This window comes from Penicilliopsis zonata (genome assembly GCF_001890105.1).
Source record: "Penicilliopsis zonata CBS 506.65 unplaced genomic scaffold ASPZOscaffold_3, whole genome shotgun sequence".
Lineage (NCBI taxonomy): Eukaryota > Fungi > Ascomycota > Eurotiomycetes > Eurotiales > Aspergillaceae > Penicilliopsis > Penicilliopsis zonata.
In genome coordinates, this window is record NW_019208913.1 from 626,188 (window position 1) to 645,105 (window position 18,918).

General features: G+C 52.5%; 6 protein-coding genes across 6 annotated transcripts; 3 read left to right on the forward strand and 3 right to left on the reverse strand.

The window, feature by feature from the left end:
* The first annotated feature begins 2,653 nt into the window (after positions 1 to 2,653).
* Positions 2,654 to 3,890, forward strand: ASPZODRAFT_1365938 (hypothetical protein). Its single transcript, XM_022724094.1, has 2 exons — positions 2,654 to 3,614; positions 3,753 to 3,890. The coding sequence occupies exon 1, from the start codon at positions 2,917 to 2,919 to the stop codon at positions 3,583 to 3,585; it is 669 nt and encodes a 222-aa protein (XP_022583494.1). The 5' UTR covers positions 2,654 to 2,916; the 3' UTR covers positions 3,586 to 3,614; positions 3,753 to 3,890.
* Positions 3,891 to 5,732: 1,842 nt separating this feature from the next.
* On the reverse strand, positions 5,733 to 6,890 carry ASPZODRAFT_149952 (hypothetical protein; the record flags this gene model as incomplete). Its single annotated transcript, XM_022725552.1, has 3 exons — positions 5,733 to 6,073; positions 6,142 to 6,424; positions 6,480 to 6,890. The coding sequence occupies 3 exons, from the start codon at positions 6,888 to 6,890 to the stop codon at positions 5,733 to 5,735; spliced, it is 1,035 nt and encodes a 344-aa protein (XP_022583495.1).
* Positions 6,891 to 8,386: 1,496 nt separating this feature from the next.
* Positions 8,387 to 9,292, forward strand: ASPZODRAFT_60619 (hypothetical protein; the record flags this gene model as incomplete). The annotated part of the gene is made up of 4 exons (XM_022728932.1): positions 8,387 to 8,583; positions 8,801 to 8,846; positions 8,979 to 9,096; positions 9,174 to 9,292. 4 exons carry the CDS (start codon positions 8,387 to 8,389, stop codon positions 9,290 to 9,292), a joined length of 480 nt encoding a protein of 159 aa, XP_022583496.1.
* A 380-nt stretch (positions 9,293 to 9,672) lies between these two features.
* On the reverse strand, positions 9,673 to 11,467 carry ASPZODRAFT_91121 (hypothetical protein; the record flags this gene model as incomplete). Its single annotated transcript, XM_022730414.1, has 4 exons — positions 9,673 to 10,226; positions 10,275 to 10,893; positions 10,959 to 11,222; positions 11,302 to 11,467. 4 exons carry the CDS (start codon positions 11,465 to 11,467, stop codon positions 10,070 to 10,072), a joined length of 1,206 nt encoding a protein of 401 aa, XP_022583497.1. The 3' UTR covers positions 9,673 to 10,069.
* A 220-nt stretch (positions 11,468 to 11,687) lies between these two features.
* ASPZODRAFT_91125 (hypothetical protein) lies at positions 11,688 to 14,580 on the forward strand (the record flags this gene model as incomplete). Its single annotated transcript, XM_022730415.1, has 2 exons — positions 11,688 to 11,851; positions 11,935 to 14,580. The coding sequence occupies exons 1-2, from the start codon at positions 11,780 to 11,782 to the stop codon at positions 14,578 to 14,580; spliced, it is 2,718 nt and encodes a 905-aa protein (XP_022583498.1). The 5' UTR covers positions 11,688 to 11,779.
* Positions 14,581 to 14,817: 237 nt separating this feature from the next.
* Positions 14,818 to 18,909, reverse strand: ASPZODRAFT_60758 (hypothetical protein; the record flags this gene model as incomplete). The annotated part of the gene is made up of 1 exon (XM_022728944.1): positions 14,818 to 18,909. The coding sequence occupies one exon, from the start codon at positions 18,907 to 18,909 to the stop codon at positions 14,818 to 14,820; it is 4,092 nt and encodes a 1,363-aa protein (XP_022583499.1).
* Between the last annotated feature and the right edge of the window lie 9 nt (positions 18,910 to 18,918).

The window sequence follows — 18,918 nt, forward strand, 5'->3', positions numbered from 1 at the left end:
GGGGGATATTCGTAGTCTCCAACGGACAGTTTCCACCGTTCTTTCGAGTCCTCACGGCGGAGATTTCTTCAGTGTAGAAGATTTCTTCGGTAGCTTGAACCCCATAAAGGATGATTTCCTGTTGGGTTGCTCTGGAACGTCGGTGTCTTTCGAGGGTCGAAGACGTCGGAGACTCCTTCTCCGGTTGACCTTTTGTTGCTTTGCACTTTGGTCGCGTCCACTGGGAACGGCTGGTTCGGGGGGGATTTCCACCTCCGATCGAAGACTGCTCGTCGATTGGACGCGAGGGTCAGCAGAGTGCTTCATGATCGAGTTCCGTATGAACGGGTGGGTGTGAGCGCTGTGGTTACTGGAAGCGCTGTATACGGAGGCCGATCGATCCCGTAGAGGTGGGTCTCGTAGGGGTGAATAGGCACAGTAGTTTGACGCATTGCTGGATGTTCGGGACGACGGTCGACTCGTCCGCAGAGGGGACGGCACATGGGAGACCGACATGGAATGGGAATGGCCATCTTCACTCGGGTAGGGAGACGCAGAGCGGGAGGGATAATACGGAAGGCTGGAGCTGCTCGTGTTGCGAAGAGGGGCTGCTGGAAAGGCTTCCGTTGGTCGGCGGGCACGAGACGATGGCCGATCGGACGTCGATGTCCACGGGCGAGAGAATGAAGTCGACCGTATCCTCGACGGCACTGATTGCGGCACCACGGGGATTTCGGACAGGCACGTAATAGTAGCGCTGGTCGGTATAGAATCGAGATTATTGCCCCCCAGATCAGACCTTACAGTGTCATTGATGGAAGCATCACTGGTCGTCTCCTTTCGATCTTCGAATTTGGGGGCAGGCAGTTGTTTGCTCATCACAAGTTCTCCAGCTATAGGTCGCCCCGGAAGCGGCGTTAGCGAGTCTTCTTGTTCTTGTCTCTCTTGTGACCGGTTCGACCTCTCGCTAGCCTTCGAAGTCGTCGATATGGATACCCTCTTCAGCAAACTAGGCGCCAAAGGGACGAGCGAGACTAGATTTGGTCGGGCCTTGGGCTCGATATACATCACCTCCTCGGCCACTAGGAGTGATGGCTCGGTCCCATCATCCGAAAAGATCGACGCTGGAGATGGAGAGCGGAAAGAGAAGGTTCGAATAGATCGGGGGGACTGGGGAGGCACATAGACAGTTGGTTGGAGAAACATGGGTGATTGGAGGGGTGAATCTGCCGATGTGAAATCGAGAACGTCTCGGTCGTCGTCGTCTAGACGGAAGGGCTCCGGTACACAGGTAGTGCCACTACTTCGTTTGATCGTGTCCAAAGAGACTGGACGGGAACCTTTGACTATCGAAAATGGGGACGGAAGAAGCTGGGGTACGCTGGTGCTTTCGATGTCCGGCTCCGAATCCATGGATGAAGCCTCGTCGACGCTCAAGTCCGATTCAAACGCCCCGAGAGCCTTGTGGGAGTCGACAGGTGAGAATGTGATATCATGGCCTCCTGTTTCTGATCCAGAGATTTCTTCATCTTCAGATTCGTACCGCAACCGCGGTAGATGTCCTTGGCTCAAGCCTTGAAGCTGCAATGATGCTATGTGTTCATACATCATCCTCTCAAGTCTCTTAATCTACAGCACTAAGACGGTGATCCCTCCACTTGATTTTGAATTTTTTTGATGTCTTCTTTTTTGTTTTCTTCCTCCTTGTGGCTTCGAGCCTGCTGTGAAAGAATGAGGGTTCTGTTTCAAACAGATGTTGGCACAGCAAAGAAGAAGAAGAAGGGGAGAGAGGATTGAAAATTGGGATCACTCGCAGAGATAAGATGTCCAACTCAATTAATAAATGAACGTGAAGAACCAGAAGGGAGGAAAGACAAAACGAGTGTACTCCGGTCCAAGAGCAAAAAGAGAGAGAGGTATTGAAGAAAGACGGATGTGTGAGTATCAGACGTCCAGGGAATCACTACACCTGGGTCTAGCATGGATATAACCTCCTACTGACTAGTCCACACGGGGTCGCGACAGTGGATCCCTTCTGTGTCGTTTCCTTTTTAATTCTGACAGGGAGGCGTCTCCCTCGAATGGATTAGGTCAGAAAGAACGGAGGAGGTCGGTTCAGGGCCCAGGGAACCCACAATCTCAATAATAATACATGACATATACCCCCATCGCACGTGTGCAGGGAATGGGGGTGGCATGCTTTTTGACTGCAGAGTTCCTTGCCTCTCAACCTTGAAATGCCGTGGTTTCTTGCGTGGAGTACTCCGTACGGAGAACTTACGGAGGAGTCACTAGTAACTATCCGCATCATCTCCTTCTGACCTGTGGAAGACTCCCTTGCATGGGAATAATGCGGGTGATGCAATCGACTGGTCGACAGGTAAGATACGCAGGAGTTTTGACTGCCCATCCTGACAAGGTCATCAACATATTAAGCCAAGAAAAGAACGCCCGGCTCCTCGACGATATCAGAAAGATCCGACCTATCCAGTTGAGCTGTCTCCCCAGGGGGGCCTGTGCTTGTTGCTAAGTGCAGGGATGATGGACTCTCAACGCGTAGACTGTGGAGAGTCGGCGGCAGCACCTAAATTGCATTGCCGACCCACCATCATATCCAGTGGACCTCAGAGTGAGCACACCCATATGCAGTGATGCACAGATGAAGCAGAAGCACAGAATGGTAAATATTGTAGATTACTTCGTATCGGATTATCCTAAACCAAGGTTCACCGGTCGATCTCGCACATTTTTGCGTTCTTCCTGGGCTTAACGACAGGTAGCCAATGACGGGATCAAACAAGGGGGGCGGGCGACTCCCTCCGAACCGATAAAGTGGTTATCTGTTTCCTTTTTTTTTTGTTCAGCCCTCCTGTTGTTCCCTTCTTCTCGCCGCTCGGTCTCAAGGCTCAGGAGGTGCCGCCGCTGAAAAATGCGTGGATGTTTCATCGTGTCGGTTCGAGGAAAGAATGTGTTCGTTGGGGCCGTTACAGATGGTCAGATATGATGGAGCCAGCTCCCCTTAGCCGCCAGCCAAGTGGAGCAATTAGAACGTTTTCTAACTCAAACGCACCATTCTTGCACCGAACCCTGCTGCTAGTCCGAGTTCGCAAGGCGGCAATTCCCATGTGGAGCACTGGAGAAGCGTCTGTAGTCTGTAGTATACAGTCGTTACCTGTCTTTCGAGCTCCCTGCAGCGGCCCTGCCTGCATACGGGGTACGGGCGTGGTGTTCCTTGCAGTAGACATCTCAGGGGTCAAGGCCATCACTGCATTGCACAGGCAAGAAGCGGTCAATGGTGGCTGGGATGACGGACCCCTCAGTATGCACTGGGAACGGGATCAACGTGTAGTCGTCAGTGAGCTCGAGAGGAGGAGGGGGAGGAGGAGGAGGTGCAAATCTGGAGGCGAGACGCACAGGTCAGGAGGCGGAAGCTCGGTGGCTTCCCAATCGGGTAAGGCATATCTCCTTGCCGCTGACCAGCGCTCGATAAAGTCGCCCGCAAGTCTGTTTCGTCTTTGCCCACCACCAGTTCTTTTTATAGATGCTAGGAACGGTGGGTGTCGGCTTCTCTTTTCATGGGTTCCAGCCCCCTCTCCAGCCGTTTGAAATGGAGAAGATTGGCTGAGGTATTTTCGGTGAGTTGCTGTTTCTCCTCTGTTCTCTACACTCTGTAACGCTCGCCTGCAGAACGCATCGTTTTGTTGCAAAGGCTTGAGCTTAACCCGCTGCCTTCAAAGACAATCGCTAGGACGGTTCTTGCTAAACTTAGGCAGGGCACCTTGCTACCAGCCCACTCCGCGACAAGATGGGGTTGCTAGCCTCCCTCTTAGCTGGACACCAACGCCCATGTTCACCCGACCGTTCTCGAGAGAGACAAAGAAAACCCCCGGTAGCTGGGGGGAGGGGGGAGGCCGGGTTTCCCGTTCAGGTCACCTGCCCGTGAAGAATTTGCAATAAAATGAAACATGGACCTGCACTGTGAACTGGTGGTTCTCCCGTGTCAAGACAGACCATGCTACATACGGAGTAGTACTTGGTGATGGCAAGAGATCCAACCCACTTCATCCGGTACGATTGTCATAGCCGAAGACCCCTGCCCGGATTGATGTGAATCGATAACATGAAGGCGTGCCTGAAGTCAAATCGGTAGAAGGCAGACCAGAATAGAGTTCCTCTATCACAAAAATGAGGAAACACCGGTTGTACGGACCACGGGTCCACACACAGGATATTCATTCTACTTGTCGACAGAGAGATACCGTATTGCTTTCCCTGAATTCTTCCCCAGTTGAGAACGCATCGGACCAGGATGATGGGCGCAAGGCCATATCCAGACTCCCCCTTGGCTGACGTCTCTGTCTGTCGTTTCATGGCTACTCTCATGAGTATCATATTCTGTAGGCAAACCTTGGCAGCCATACTAACCTGCGAAGAGCACTTGCAACAGAGGTTAGATACTCCATAGAGAGTCATCTTATAGTTGTTAGTATCTTCAGCAATTGTTAATCAAGTCATAAAACTCATTATAGAGATAATATGCGGTCCTTGAAAAAGAGAGGAAGTTTAATGTGACTAAAGGGTAGGTCCTAGTTACCTCGAGGGCTATTAGATATATTAGCATCGGTTGTCTAGAAGACTATCTCCTACTTTAATTATATATCGTCATGCATGGTTATTGTCAGAGAAGGAAATATATTTATCCTATAATATGAGTGTTGAAGAACATTTTGCTTCTTTTGATGCCATCTCCTGCTTTATATTCAATACAAGACTATTGCCGGCTAAGAGATCTATACAAGGCCTCTGACTCCCCCTCATCTTCATATATCACTCTAGGGGTATCGAAAATCAAATGCCATTTGGCATCATTAGAGGGCAATAATTATAATAGCACTACTAGGATAAAACTTGGAGATACCTCTTTATCACATTCTGTGAAACAGTGTAGCCGACTTGAAGCACTAAAATATCTGCCCAAGTGGAATAGTAACAAGTATATCAATATAGTACATTGACAGATTAATTATGTTGCTAGCATCTATAAGTAATTCTTAGACAAGTAAAACACATGTGAAGAGAATAGAGCTGCCACCTGCAGCCCCGAGGAGTAAGCAGACATGTATGGAAGAAGGACAAGAAAAAAAAAAAAAAAAAAAAAAAAAACATGAAAAAAAGACATCCATCCACACGCAACCATACAATACAGGCTCACCGGTCCTTCGCCGGTGCAGAAATACCATTACTCTCTTTTCGCAACTTTTCCCCGGCATTTTCATAACCCTGCCCCAGAGTTGCTCTGCAAGACCCCTCCTCCCGTCGAGTCAAGCGGCCGGGCACATGCTGGTCACCAGGCAATTGGCAGCCAGAGTCGTAAGGGTCATTTATTAAAACAGTAGTAGAAAGGGTAGCATGAGAAAGATAAGAGAAAGAAAAGAAAAGACACAACAACAGCAACAAAACAATGGACTTTAGTAATCGTTTTCCCCATCCCTTAACTGCTGCCTGCACATCAAGGATTGGCCATCAAATCATCATCAGACCGTGGACAACATACATGGAGTTAAAAAAAGAAAACAGCTCGTGGGGATGGGGTTTTCGAAATATCCCGGATGGGGGGGGGTAACCGGGGGAGGGAGGAGTTTTGTCTTGTGATGTTGCTAGGAATGAAATGACGCCTCTCATGCCACGAAACCGGGACGGAATATTGGTCCTGGATTCGGGGGCTGAGTTGAGTTACACTCAACCTAGGCCATTTAGGCCTTTCTCGACCGTGTAACAGGGCCATTGGAGCGGCCAGAGGCGATGGCACCGTTCGACAGAGGGGTACCATCGGCAGCATTCTTGGCGGGAGACGGCACCTCGAAGTTCTTCATGTCGATCAGAGACTGCTTTCCAGTGTTGCGGCGAGGGCGGCCAGTCTTGGCGGCCTTCTTGTAGGTGGCAATATAGAAGGAGATGAAGAGGAAGAGGTACGAGGTGATGACGCCGATGCCAGCGAAAGCAGCAAACTCCTCGCCCGCGCACTTGCCAGCGTTGGGAGCCCAGGGGAAGTAGGTGGAGGAGAAGTAGGTATAGGACGCAAAATAGATGAAGCCTGTTACAGTCAGTCAGTCAAGGAATTGCGAAACACAGACAGAGGGGTGGAAAGGACAATCGACTTACCCAGGTCAAAGACGAATTGCAGAATCTGGAGCATGGTGATGTACTTCTTCCACCAGATACGAATTCCACGAGCACTCTGGAAGTAGTACCAGTACATGACAACGTGAACGAGCAGGTTCATGCAGATAACCACCCACTGGACGGCGGTCAACCCAATGAGTTGAGTGTAGCACAGAAGAGCCGTGGCACCATGGTGGTACGTGTGGAGGAAGGTGAGGGGCTTCTTCTTCAGGAAAAGGAAGACGGTGTCGACGAACTCGAGGTACTTGTTGAGGTAGTTGAGCTGTGAAAGCGCCGCACGTTAGCCAAGGCTTAGACAAGGGTTTGCTAAAACTTACGTAGTACAGCACGACCAGAGGCTCAGTCCAACCACCCTCATGATCACAGATAGCGAAGAAAATACCGCGGCGCCAGAGCGTCGGCAGGAGCTGCTCGATGAAGAGCGCAAGCAAGGCCCCGCTAATCAGCGTCAAGACGAGGTTGTGGATCATGAAGAGCGTGTTGAGCTGGAATGCGGGACGCTTCTTCATGATCTCGCGGCCGCCGAAGATAATGACATAGTAGGCGACGAGCGCGATCGCAGTCTCCTTGAAGGTGGACATAGGGGTCTTCCCCTCGACGAAACGGAAGTCGCTGGCAGGATAACCCATGACGACCTCGAAGGCCTTGTCGAAGATGGGCCATAGGTGGATGCCAAAGGGCCGATCGATGGTCGGCACAGGAAAGTTCTGAAGCAATTCAAGGGCCATTGTGACTCTGGATCTGAAAACAGACACTCAATGTAGGGGGAAAAACAGTGTGATGTCTTCTGACGGAAGGACCCTTGTGTGTGTGTGGGTGTGTTTTTTTTTTTCCCCTGGGCTGACGGCAGATGCACAACAACGACGACGAAACAGGAACAGACAAGAAAAAAAGAAAGAGAGAGAGAAGGAGAGAGAGGAGAGTCGATGAAGGAAAGAACAGGTAACGAAGTCGAAGTGGAGCGTGCCGGGCAGGGAGGGAGTTGAGAGCGATCGCTGGCTGAGGATCCTCAACAGTTGCTGTCTTTCTTTTCTCAGCGTGTCTTTTCTCCGGCGCGTCCGCCGAGGTTCCTGATGGGGCTTAGCGCTGATCGGGCTGACAATAAAAGGGGCAAGTCATGTGCTTCTGGGAGGTAGATTTATACGGCATTATTTTATACAGTAGTGATAATATTATCTAGGTGGATACTTATCACAGATATAGAATTACTTATTCTAATTTTAAAAATGAACAATTTAAATAATGAACAATTCTAATAATATGTCTGGTGAGGATTGAGAATGTATGCACCTGATTATTAATTGCTCCTCGGTGTGAGGCTCCACAAATAGCATAACTAAAAGTCAACAGGCTAAATAATAATATTATTATTCAATAATCTCACCTACGCCCGGTTTTCACATGCTCGAGTCGAGTAAGGAGACCTGCTTCCATATGGAGTATATCAATGCAGTTCTTCAATAATATCTATTGATCATTAGACAGATATTACTATTGTACTACTCCCTACTACCTGTTCAAGCTACCTTGTAGTTATATATAACTAGGTAGAAGGGAGAACTACACAGGTACCTAGTTACAGTCATGGGAGACTAGTAGCAGTCAATTACCTCTAGAGTACTAATCAAATTACCGAACCATCATTGTTATAAGTATAATACTGTTTTACTCTGTACTACTAGGTAGCCAATGCCAACTGGCAACTGCCACTGTCACCGTCTGATTACATAATATACATAACACGTGACACCACGTGATCAATACAGAACAATCGCCGACTCGAGAATAATTTGGTCGCCGGGACTCCAGCGGGTACTACTCTACCTTCAAGACCAGAGATTAGACGTCATCGAAGAGACAATTGAACAATAAAGAGGAATATAGGAAAGAAATATTGGACAGAATTCTGTAAAAACATTATTAGATCAGCTATCACAGCGTACACTACTGTTCCCATCTAACCCAATCGCTGTCGACGCAAAAAACGACGAATCGCAGGCGGACGTTTGTAAAAAGCGGCAATGCTTCGGACGTGGACGGGAGCGCCAGAGCGCCCAAGTGGCTGCCTCAGGCCACAACAACCTCACACCACCCGCAAAATCCTAGCGCTGCCGGCTGTGACTTCGTTCCTCGTCGAACCTCCTCATCCCGGATTCCCTCCCCCCTCCCAGCAACTGCCCCAAGCCGCTGACCCCAGTCCACTCCTCCGCAATCCCCTTCCATCATGTCGTCGACTTCCATCTTCCGCGTTGCGACCCGTGCCGTGCGCCCTGCCAGCTTCTTCAGAGCTTCCCAGCTGCCCCGATCCCGGGTGCAGACCCCAGCCATTCTTGCGGCCGCCCGCGCCAGCAACTTCAGCACCACCTGCAAACGCTTCTCCGGCCATCACGAAGACGAGACATACGAGGAGTTCTCTGCCAGGTAGGCCGATATACCCTGTTTTGGATGCCATTGGACCCCTTCTCGTGCAAGATCAACCTGCGCCCAGAGTGTGTGGGACGCCCGTCGAACCCCCATGTCGACCAGCTGGGGGCGCCCTCACCCTTTGTCCATGGGGGCTGATGGCTCGGTCGCGCGCCGAAACGCCCTGCTCTGCTTCTATCACGAATTCGCCTGGCTGACTGCTCAATTGCTGTAGATACGAGAAGGAGTTTGATGCCGTTCAGGATGTTTTCGAGCTGCAGGTAAGCTAGCCACGCATCCCTTTGCCAGAAATAAAACAAGATCTATATCCCAAAAAAAAAGAAACATGCCATTATGTTATTTCATCTCGCTTTATAATGATTATGAACTTCAAGACTAATGATTTCGTATAGCGTAACCTTAACAACTGCTTCGCCTACGACCTTGTTCCCTCCATTGAGGTCCTCTCCGCTGCCCTGAAGGCCGCTCGCCGCGTTAACGACTTCCCCACCGCTGTCCGTGTCTTTGAAGGTTTGCATGCCACCTGTTACAATAAACGGATTATCACACACACACCTGTCTAACACACCATTTTTCTATCATAACAGGTATCAAGGCCAAGGTCGAGACCCCCGACCAGTACAAGCAGTACCTTGAGCAACTCGAGGGTCTCCGCCAGGAACTCGGCGTTGCTCTCCGCGAGGAGCTCTACCCCCAGGAGGAATAGACGCGGAACCCGCGCCGGCCGTGAATTTCCTCCCCGTTTGACCGCTAAGAAGATAGGAAAGCTGTATACATACCCCAGGGAAAGAAAAAAAAAGAACTCTTCTTGTTAGCTAGAAAGTGCAGTCCAGTTTGGAACGAGGGTCAGTCGCTCGACGGCACGCTTCACTTTGCTTTCCTCTTCCTCCCCCTCACGCCCACCACCACCCTCCACCCCCGAGGAGTTTTGACATGGAGGTCTGTACGCTTGCTTTTCTATACCAGTCTTACTTGCCCATGTTATAAATCTGACCGCATTGTGTTCGCTACCTGTGTACTACTGAAGATAGTAAAGATGTTATTACTTATTCTAGCAGTCTTGTAATATTGTATTAAACTTTGTTTACTATTTAATCATCAGACAGGACTAGATTATAAGGTATTTTAGGTGGAGAATTGGTGAGAATGATTTAATACAGATATTTCAATACGCTTAGCATTGTTGATTGAAATAGCATCGTGCCAGTCTTAAATTATGAAACAATAAAGACAACAGCACAAGTATCAATAATTTGTCACAGTGAATATTTAAATCCAAATAATAAGAAAGAAGAAAAAACTATAACCATCCTGAACGCCACCACTGCCTCTAGATATATATGAAAGGCATCTTTAAGATTATCGTGCAATATGGGTATGTCGAGTGAATAGGAGTGCATCATAGATGAGCTAGTTATAAAACCTAACCAGTCTCTACTGCCTAGAGGATCATGTGAAGAATGCAATGCAGAGAAACCTGAGGCTAGTGGGTGCCCACGAATTTGAAGTAATTCGGTCGGCAGTCTTCCTTGGCGAGCCAGGGCTCGCCGGCGTAGAACTTGCCCGGTGTGCAGCCATGGCACTTGGGCGAGTTGGGGCAGTTGAGGTACGGGATGTGGTTGTAGCCGATGTCACGGAACCTATCCTTGATCAGCGGGTGAAAAAGGAAGATGAACGGGGGCACCTACCAGTGAACCTTGGACTTGTCTGCGAACAGTCCCAGGGCGATGGAATGAACAGGCGCATCGCCCCATCTCTCGTAGAAGAAGCCGCCGGCGCGATCCAAGTGATTGAAATAGTCTTCGTACTGCTGGCTACGGAAGAATGTCAGGTCACCGATCTCGAAGTTGGACCAGAAGTGGCAGGTGGAATATCCGTTCGCTGCCTCGGTGTGCTCGGGCCGCAGCTTGTCGTCCGTGAGCCAGTCCATCATGTTGTTCTCGTGAACGTAAGAGGGGTTCACGGCGAGGAACTTCTTCGTCTCGGGCCACAGCGTCGAAATAGTCTGCGGGGCATCGAACAGGTTGATGGTAAAACCATAGGTCATGTTGCGGTCTTCCATGAAGCGGAAAACGTCGTAATCCACGTCGCAGAAGAATTTGACCTTGGGCTCCACGCGCCAGTAGTAGCGGTAATCCTTCAGAGCGGGATGCTTATAGAACATGCCACTGTTCCACCGGCACATCTGATGGTAGGACAGCTTGTCGCTGTACTGGATATTCTGCTCCTTCAACATCTCCGCCGATTCCCTGAAGATGTCCATATTGATCCACTCGGGCATATCCCAATGTTCCTTCGGCACGATCTCTACACAGGGACCCTCAATATTAGCTCACAATACGACACCGGCCCGTGATTCCACAATCTCTTACCATATTGGCACTTGGCCTTCGTTACGGCCTGCGTTTGGCGCTTGAACTCTTCGGTGAAGGGCTTATCGTTGAAGAAGATCCACGGATAATTGAACTTGCTATTCCAGGTTCGCTCCAGATCCTTCATAGTCGGGATCAGCTCATGGAGTTCTTCGTTGCGCACGAGCGAGATGAGCGCCGCATTGGTGCGGGCAGACTTCTCGCTGTCGGGGGCGTAGTCGTTCCCATCAGCTCGCCACAAATGACCCTCCGGTTCGCCGGTCGCTGTATTTCCATTCAAAAGTCAGCATAAAAAAACAAGCATACACAGACAAAAGAAAACATTCTTCTCAGATCCACGCACGATCCAGCAGCGGCTCATCCTTTCGGTTCATCCCCTCGTACGGCACCGACGGCCCCTGAGTGCTGGGGATGATTCCGGGCGTGCCCTTGTTGATCTGGAAGACCAGAAACAGCGTAATCAGGATGCATGCTGCACCCAGCATGCGTATGGGTCGTGCAATAGCCATCTTGCACAACAGACACCACAGACAAGGGGCTTCTCCGACTCCAAAGAAGAAGAATATCCTCTCGCGTGGTCGAGGCAGAGGCAAAAGTCGCCGCTCTCCGCCTGGCCCTGAGGACACGGCGGCTTGTCCCGATCGGGCCTAGCGCAGAACACACGTCGATGAAACCCGCCCGTCTGTCTGGCCGCGTCACCCACGGATTGCTCTTGCCAGGCAGCGTCGACGACTGGCGATGGCGCGCGTGGGCGGTTTTGGCTGTGTTCTGGGCGTTTTCTCGTCGAGTCAGACTGTGGTGCAGCCAACGGGCGTGAGAAGATGGCGCTTGCCGCCAGTACCAGCACCCTGACGGACCAGCTCATTGCCGCCGTGACGAAGAACCCAGACCAGGTATGTGACCCCACAGACGATGGATCGTCATCCGTCGAGCTTATTGTTTAGTTAGGGGGATTGTGGCAGCTGACCGGTCGTAGAGTGCTCTGCGGTTTAGGAGCCTGAAACGCCGCGTCGAGGAGGCGCTGCGAGCGAAAACACATGGTCGGACTGACCAGTTTGCCGTGGCCCGCCAACTCGAGGGTCTCAGGGAGAAATTCCAGATCTTGGACAGAGATGACCTAGCAGACGCTCTCGGGCAGCGCTTGGATGCGTTGGAGGAGCACCGCAGGTCGTGGACGCCGGAGATTCTGTCTCTGCTTCTCCTCCTGTCGGATCGGCCTGCTCAGTTGTCCAAGAATATCGGTGTAGAGAGCGGGCTGAAATCTGCAAGATCGAAGCCGGCGCTGACTTGGTCGGATTTGGATGCCGAAGGAACCGCCTACTGCGACGATGAAATCTGGGAGAACGTAGACTTTGCAGCAGACAGTTCCGACGACGATTTCTCTACCGTGTCTAGTGATGTGTCGATTCCCAAGATCTTGCCCGAGAGATTCACAGTCCCAGAGGAAGACTACGTGATACCAGAGGAGGTTTTCGCTGGCGGCGAAGATGAAGACCTTCTCGCTTCTATCAAGGACGCCCAGTTCTGGGCAGTAGAGAATCGCTCTGCTGTTTCTCACCAAGCAGATGACTATTCTCGGCGAATCACGGAACTGCAGATGATCAGAGAAATCGTGTTCATGCTACAAGGCCTTCCTACCTCTATATTTTGGCGCCTAGACGAGGGTGTTGAGGTTGACCGACGGTATGCGTTGATGAACGCTTCAAAGTCAGCCACATCCTCACTTTTAAAATCATTTGGCTGGATAGGAGCCCGGGTCGATAGGCTAAGGCGGTTCATAAAGGTACCGCAGTCTGTACCTTGTATCCAGACCTTCCACCGAGGGGTTGAGGATTGTCTTGGAGGATTTGACTCGTTTCTGTCTAGCATTCACGAGCGGTACTTGAGACAAACAATGGTCACCCCGGTCAGCTTGTTACAACTGCTTGAAGATGTCCGCAATGAGTCGAGGCTGTTGCTATTGCTCGCCGAACTTGTTTCGGAGCTCGAAGAGAAGGCGTATGCCGAGCCCGTGAAATGTCTTGACAAGTTGTATGACTTGGTTTGTATAAAACAAGCCACTTGTGATGACGATGAGTTTCGATTCCTGGGAAAGCTGTTTTTTGCATGCTTTGAGACCTACATACGTCCGATTCGCCTCTGGATGGAGACGGGTCAACTGGATTCTGTTGAAGGGACATTCTTCATACAAGAAGGCGACAAAAATGATGACCTCCACACTTTGTGGCATGACTGGTACACGATGGATGAGAGCTCCAGGCTGTTAAATATTCCTCGTTTCATTCAGCCCGTAGCCCCGAAGATTTTTACAGCAGGCAAGAGCTTGGTGTTTCTCCGCCATTTGAACATACACCCTGAGAACTTGGGTCAACTTGGAAAGGCTTCTTTAACCTTTCAGGATGTATACCCTGAAGACGCCTCTTCTCTAGCTGCATTTTGCCTCCCCTTCTCTGAACTTTTGGAGAGTGCTTTTGAAAAGCTAGTTGATGCAAACTCCTCAATCACAACGCGAATTTTACGGGAAGAGCTGGAGAAGTGTGACCTTTGGATATCCCTCCAGGCCTTGGAGCTGATCTACCTCGGCAAGGACATGAGCGTCTCTAGCACGATTGATCACAAAATCTTTGACTTGATTGATCGAGGCCGAGGCGCCTGGAATGACCGCTTTCTCCTCACAGAATTGGCGCAGACGGCATTCAGTGTCATCCCCTTCATCGATACCTCTCAACTGATAGCCCGATCTAGCAAGGGGTCTCATCGAGATCTAGACAAGAGTTACCGGTCTGTGGAGATCCTTCAAGCCCTTTCGTTCGATTATGTCCTTCCTTGGCCAGTTGCCAACATCGTAACCAAAGACGCCACCGCCGTGTATCAACGTGTGGGCACATTCCTGATGCAAATCCGCAGAGCGAAATATACCATCACCAAGCAGCGTCTGCGAGGCGATCACAATACCACCGGAACAGAACCCCAGAGCGGTGTTGAGGACCGAGATGATGCTCTTGGTTACGCCCTTCGTCACAACCTACTATGGTTCATCAATGTTCTGTACAGCTACATGGCCGATCTCGTCATTTCCTCAACGATGGACGCGATGCTGAAGGCACTCGCCGCTGCCACTGACGTTGACACCATGATTGCTGAATACGGGGTGTATATGCATTCTCTCGAAGACCAATGTCTGCTCTCCAAGGACCTAACACCTATCTATCGAGCGATCATCAACCTTTTAGACCTTTGCATCTATTTTGCAGATGTCCAGGCCACCCAGCATGGCGAGAACCAGTACGATCAGTCAACTCCCGCTACCCGTCACCGGCACCGCCGTAGCCTCGGACGGAGTACGAACAATACATACGCCGGAGGGGACGAAAATGGGGCCGGGGAAGACGACACTGATTCGTCCGAGAGTGGGAGTGATCTCGACGAGGGGAACACCACGATGGTCTCATTTATAGAGTCGCCGTATTTACATCGCCTGAAGGATCTCAAGCGGCAGTTTGACCAGCTCCTCGCATTCATTGTCGCGGGATTAAAGGGCGTGGGCCGTGTCGAAGGCCAGTATAGCTGGGAGATGTTGGCGGAGAGATTGGAATGGAGGAAGGAAAGTCGGATGCGGTAATTTCAAGTCCTAGTACCTACTACTGCCTAGGTAGTTATAGAGTATTAAACCTAGCTTGCTTAATGGAACCGAAAGTAATGACTAGCTATAATTGAACAATATAAAGGGTGAAATTCTTGAAACTACATAAAAGTTATATATCTCATGGAAGATGGTAAACCAATTTTTCTCTTCTTTCGCCAATCACTTTTTTTTTTTTTCTTTCCCCTTTTCATCATGCATGGTCATTCATTCCACTTAGCCGACCCATCTTCTCGCGCTGAAGAACATACGTCCCCAGGGGCCGATATCCCCCCAGTTCTCCGCCTCATCAGGAAGCCAGCTGGCAATGCCGTTCATGATGGTGCGCTCCGGGTGGGGCATGATGGCCAGGACACGGCCGTTGGCACTGCGCACACCGGCGATACCCTCGGGACTGCCGTTGGGGTTGAAGGGGTACTTGGTTGTAGGCTGGAGGGTGGCGTTGTCGACGAACTGGATCGGGGCGAGGCCGCTGTTGGCGAAGGAGCGGGCGTCGACGCCCGCGGAGGGCGAGAAGGAGGCCCGGCCCTCACCGTGGGCGACCGCGATGGGGAAGGAAGAGCCGTCCATGCCGTGCAGGAAGACGCTGGGGTTGGCCGGGTCCGGGTCGGAGACGCGAACCATGCAGACGCGGCCCTCGTACTGCTCGCTGGCGTTGCGTTCGAAGCTGGGCCAATCCTTGGCGCCGGGGATGAGATCCTTGAGCCGGGAGAGGAACTGGCAGCCGTTGCAGACGCCCAGGGCGAAGGTGTCGGCGCGTTCGAAGAAGGCCTGGAACTCCTGGCGGGTGTTGTCGTGCAGGAGGACGGATTTCGACCATCCCTGGCCGGCGCCGAGGACGTCACCGTACGAAAAACCGCCACAGGCAGCAATACCCACAAAGCTGGAGAGCGAGACACGGCCGGCGATCAGATCGGTCATGTGGACGTCAACGGCAGAGAAACCGGCTGTGTTGAAGGCGAACGCCATCTCAGCCTGACTGTTGACACCTTGTTCACGAAGAATGGCCACGCGCGGCTTGTTGCTGAAGGGAGACAGCTGGGAAAGGCTGGTGAGGATAGGCATGGCCCGGTTCTTGGGGTCGAAAGTAGCGTTCCAAGACAGGCCCGGATCGGCGTCATCCAGGATGTTGGCAAACTCTTGATCGGCGCAAGCAGCAGTGTCCCGCATCTTTTGCATATGATACGAAGTCCGGGACCAGGTCTGCTGGATTTCGGCCCTCGCGTTGCGGTAGACAAGCGTGTGCTTGTGGTAGATGGTGAGGTTCTGCTTCTGTCTTTCTGAGACCCGTCCAATCTTGAAGATGAGGCCGGGGGGCGGGCCGCATGTAGCAAAGCATGAGCGGAACTGAGTCTCGTGTTCCTTGCGGACCTGGAACACAGCTCCGAGCTCTTCATTGAAGAGTGTCTCGACGACATCCTTGGTGCTGGCGCTCGGGCAGATGTTGTCAAGCATAATCTCAACACCACAACGTCCGGCGAACATCATCTCAGCAAGGGTGGTGAACAGGCCACCATCGGACCGATCGTGGTAGGCCAGGACAATACCCGCGTCCTGAAGTTGCTGGGTGGCGTCGAAGAAGTCTTTGAGGATCTCGACATCATGAACATCGGGGCAGGAGTCTCCAACCTGGTTGAAGACCTGCGCGAGGGCAGAGCCACCCAGCGCCTTGCGACCGAAGGACAGATCGACAAACATGAGGACTGTTTCACCGACATCTTCGAGGCGGCGGAGGGCAGGCGTCCAGGTCTTGCGCACATTGCCGACGGGAGCAAAAGCGGAGATGACCAGGGACAAGGGCGCGGTGACCTCCTTGGCCTCCTTGGAAGCTTCGTCGGTCCACTTCATCTTCATCGACATGGAGTCTTTGCCGACGGGGATGCTGATGCCGAGCTTGGGGCACAGTTCCAATCCAATGGCCTCGACTGCCTCGTAGATGGCAGCTCCCTCACCGGGGTGGCTACTGGCCGACATCCAGTTGGCAGACAGCTTCACGCGGGTGAGACGGTCAATGAGATCGGCGGCGGCGATGTTCATGAGAGATTCGGCAACAGCCATACGGGCGGAGGCAGCGGGGGAGATGAGTGCCAGGGTCGGCTTCTCACCCATAGACATGGCTTCGCCGGTCTTCATCCCCTGCAGCAGAGAGGTGGCAGTGACCGAGACGTCCGAAACCGGGGTTTGCCATCTGCCAACCATTTGATCACGGGCCGTCAGACCACCAACAGTCCTGTCGCCAATGGTAATGAGGAAAGACTTGGAACCAACCGCAGGCAGGGAGAGCACTCGGTTGGCTGCCTCGCGGAAAAGATCCTGGGGGGAGGAGATGGATGGGAGGTACTGGGTCAGACTGGCGTCCACCGCAGGCAACTTGAGCTTGCGCGAATCGACGGTCCTCGTCATCTTGGGGGGCTTGCCGAAGAGGACCGAGAGAGGCAGGTCAATGGGCTTGGGGTACTCGGTGGACTCTCTGTCGAGAAGGATGAGTCTCTTCTCCGCCTCAGATCCTCCAGCTCCACGGCCTACAACGGAGAACCCGCAGCGCTCACGATTGGCAATGGCGGTGAATTTATTCATTCCCTCCTCGCTGACGGCCAAGACATATCTCTCCTGGGCCTCGCAGCACCAGATCTGCATGGGACTCATGCTTCTGTCAGCGCTGTCGACCTCACGAAGTTCAAAGGTAGCGCCGAGGCCCGAGTCGTGGATCAATTCGGGCAGGGCGTTAGATAGACCACCGGCACCGACGTCGTGAATGAACTTGATCGGGCTGTCGGCTCCCATAGCAACGCAGGAGTTGATGACCTCTTGAGCCCTGCGCTGGACTTCGGCGTTTCCTCTCTGCACACTGGCGAAATCCAGATCCGCCGATCCTTCGCCGGAGGTGATACTGGATGCAGCACCTCCACCCAAGCCAATCAGCATGGCAGGGCCACCAAGGACGACCAGGTAAGACCCCGGCTTCACGATGTCAGGGTTCTTGATCGCGTGCTGGGGTCGGACGGTACCGACACCACCGGCAATCATGATGGGCTTGTGGTAGCCTCTGGTCTCAGTCTTGCCATCGCCGACATCGATCTGAGTCAGGAATGTGCGGAAATATCCGGCGGTGCAAGGACGGCCAAACTCATTGTTGAAGGCAGCGCTGCCAATGGGAGCTTCGAGCATGATGTCCAAACTGCTGGCAATATGGTTGGGCTTTCCAACATCCAGTTCCCAAGGCTGTCTCAGGCCGGGGATCAGAAGGTCAGAGACACAGAAACCCGAAAGGCCGGCCTTGGGCTTGGAGCCCCGACCAACGGCACCCTCGTCACGGATCTCTCCACCGGAGCCGGTTGCCGCTCCCGGGTAAGGCGACACGGCGGTAGGATGGTTGTGTGTTTCCACCTTGGCCAAGAAATGAACGACTTCCTTGGTGTGACCCCATTCACCGGTTGTCTGGTTGGGAGCCCAGAAAGCGGCCTCCTCGCCCTGGAGAACGGCGGCGTTGTCACTGTAGGCGCTGACAGTGAACTCCGGGTTCTTTTTGTGGGTGTTGCGGATCATGGCAAAGAGGCTGTTGGGCATAGGCTTCCCATCGATAACCCACGATGCATTGAATTGCTTGTGGCGACAGTGCTCCGAGTTGACCTGGGCAAACATGAACAGCTCGACATCCGTGGGGTCCCGGGCGATGGGACCGTTCGGACCGTAGGCCTCGGCGAGATAGTTGATTTCTGACTCCTCCAAAGCCAGACCAAGACGCTTGTTCGCCTCCTGCAACACCTCCTTGGGCGACTTGTTGCTGCTGTGGACAGGAATGGTCTCGAGAGGCTGGGGGGCGTGTTCGGAGAACATCAGGTGGAGATCGGGCTCGTCGGAGCTGATGGCCTGAGTCATCCGGTCATGGAGGAGGTCGAGGAAGCCAGGGTTCGGGGTCTGAGCGACATCTCGCAGGCAGGAGATCTTCATGCCACGCTCGATCCGCTTCACGTGCTTCTTGAGACCGCAGACGTGGGAAATCCCAGTCGCCTGGGAGCTCCAGGGCGAGATCGTTCCGGTGCGGGGGAAGACGTAGTACACATCGAACGTACCCTCATCTGCAGTAAAGGAGGCAGGGACGTCCGTGATATCACCGTACCGCAGCAGCTGTTCCAAAACAGAGATCTGGGCTTCCTCGAGGGGCTGAGCCGTATGGACGTAGTGGATCCACTGGGCACGCACGTCCTTGACGCCGAGGCTGGCAGCAATTGCCCGTCCCCGAGAGCGGGAGAAGGCCACGGAGCCAGACAGGGCCAGGTAGGTGGCCTCGTTCGATGCAGTGGCCATGCTGGAGAG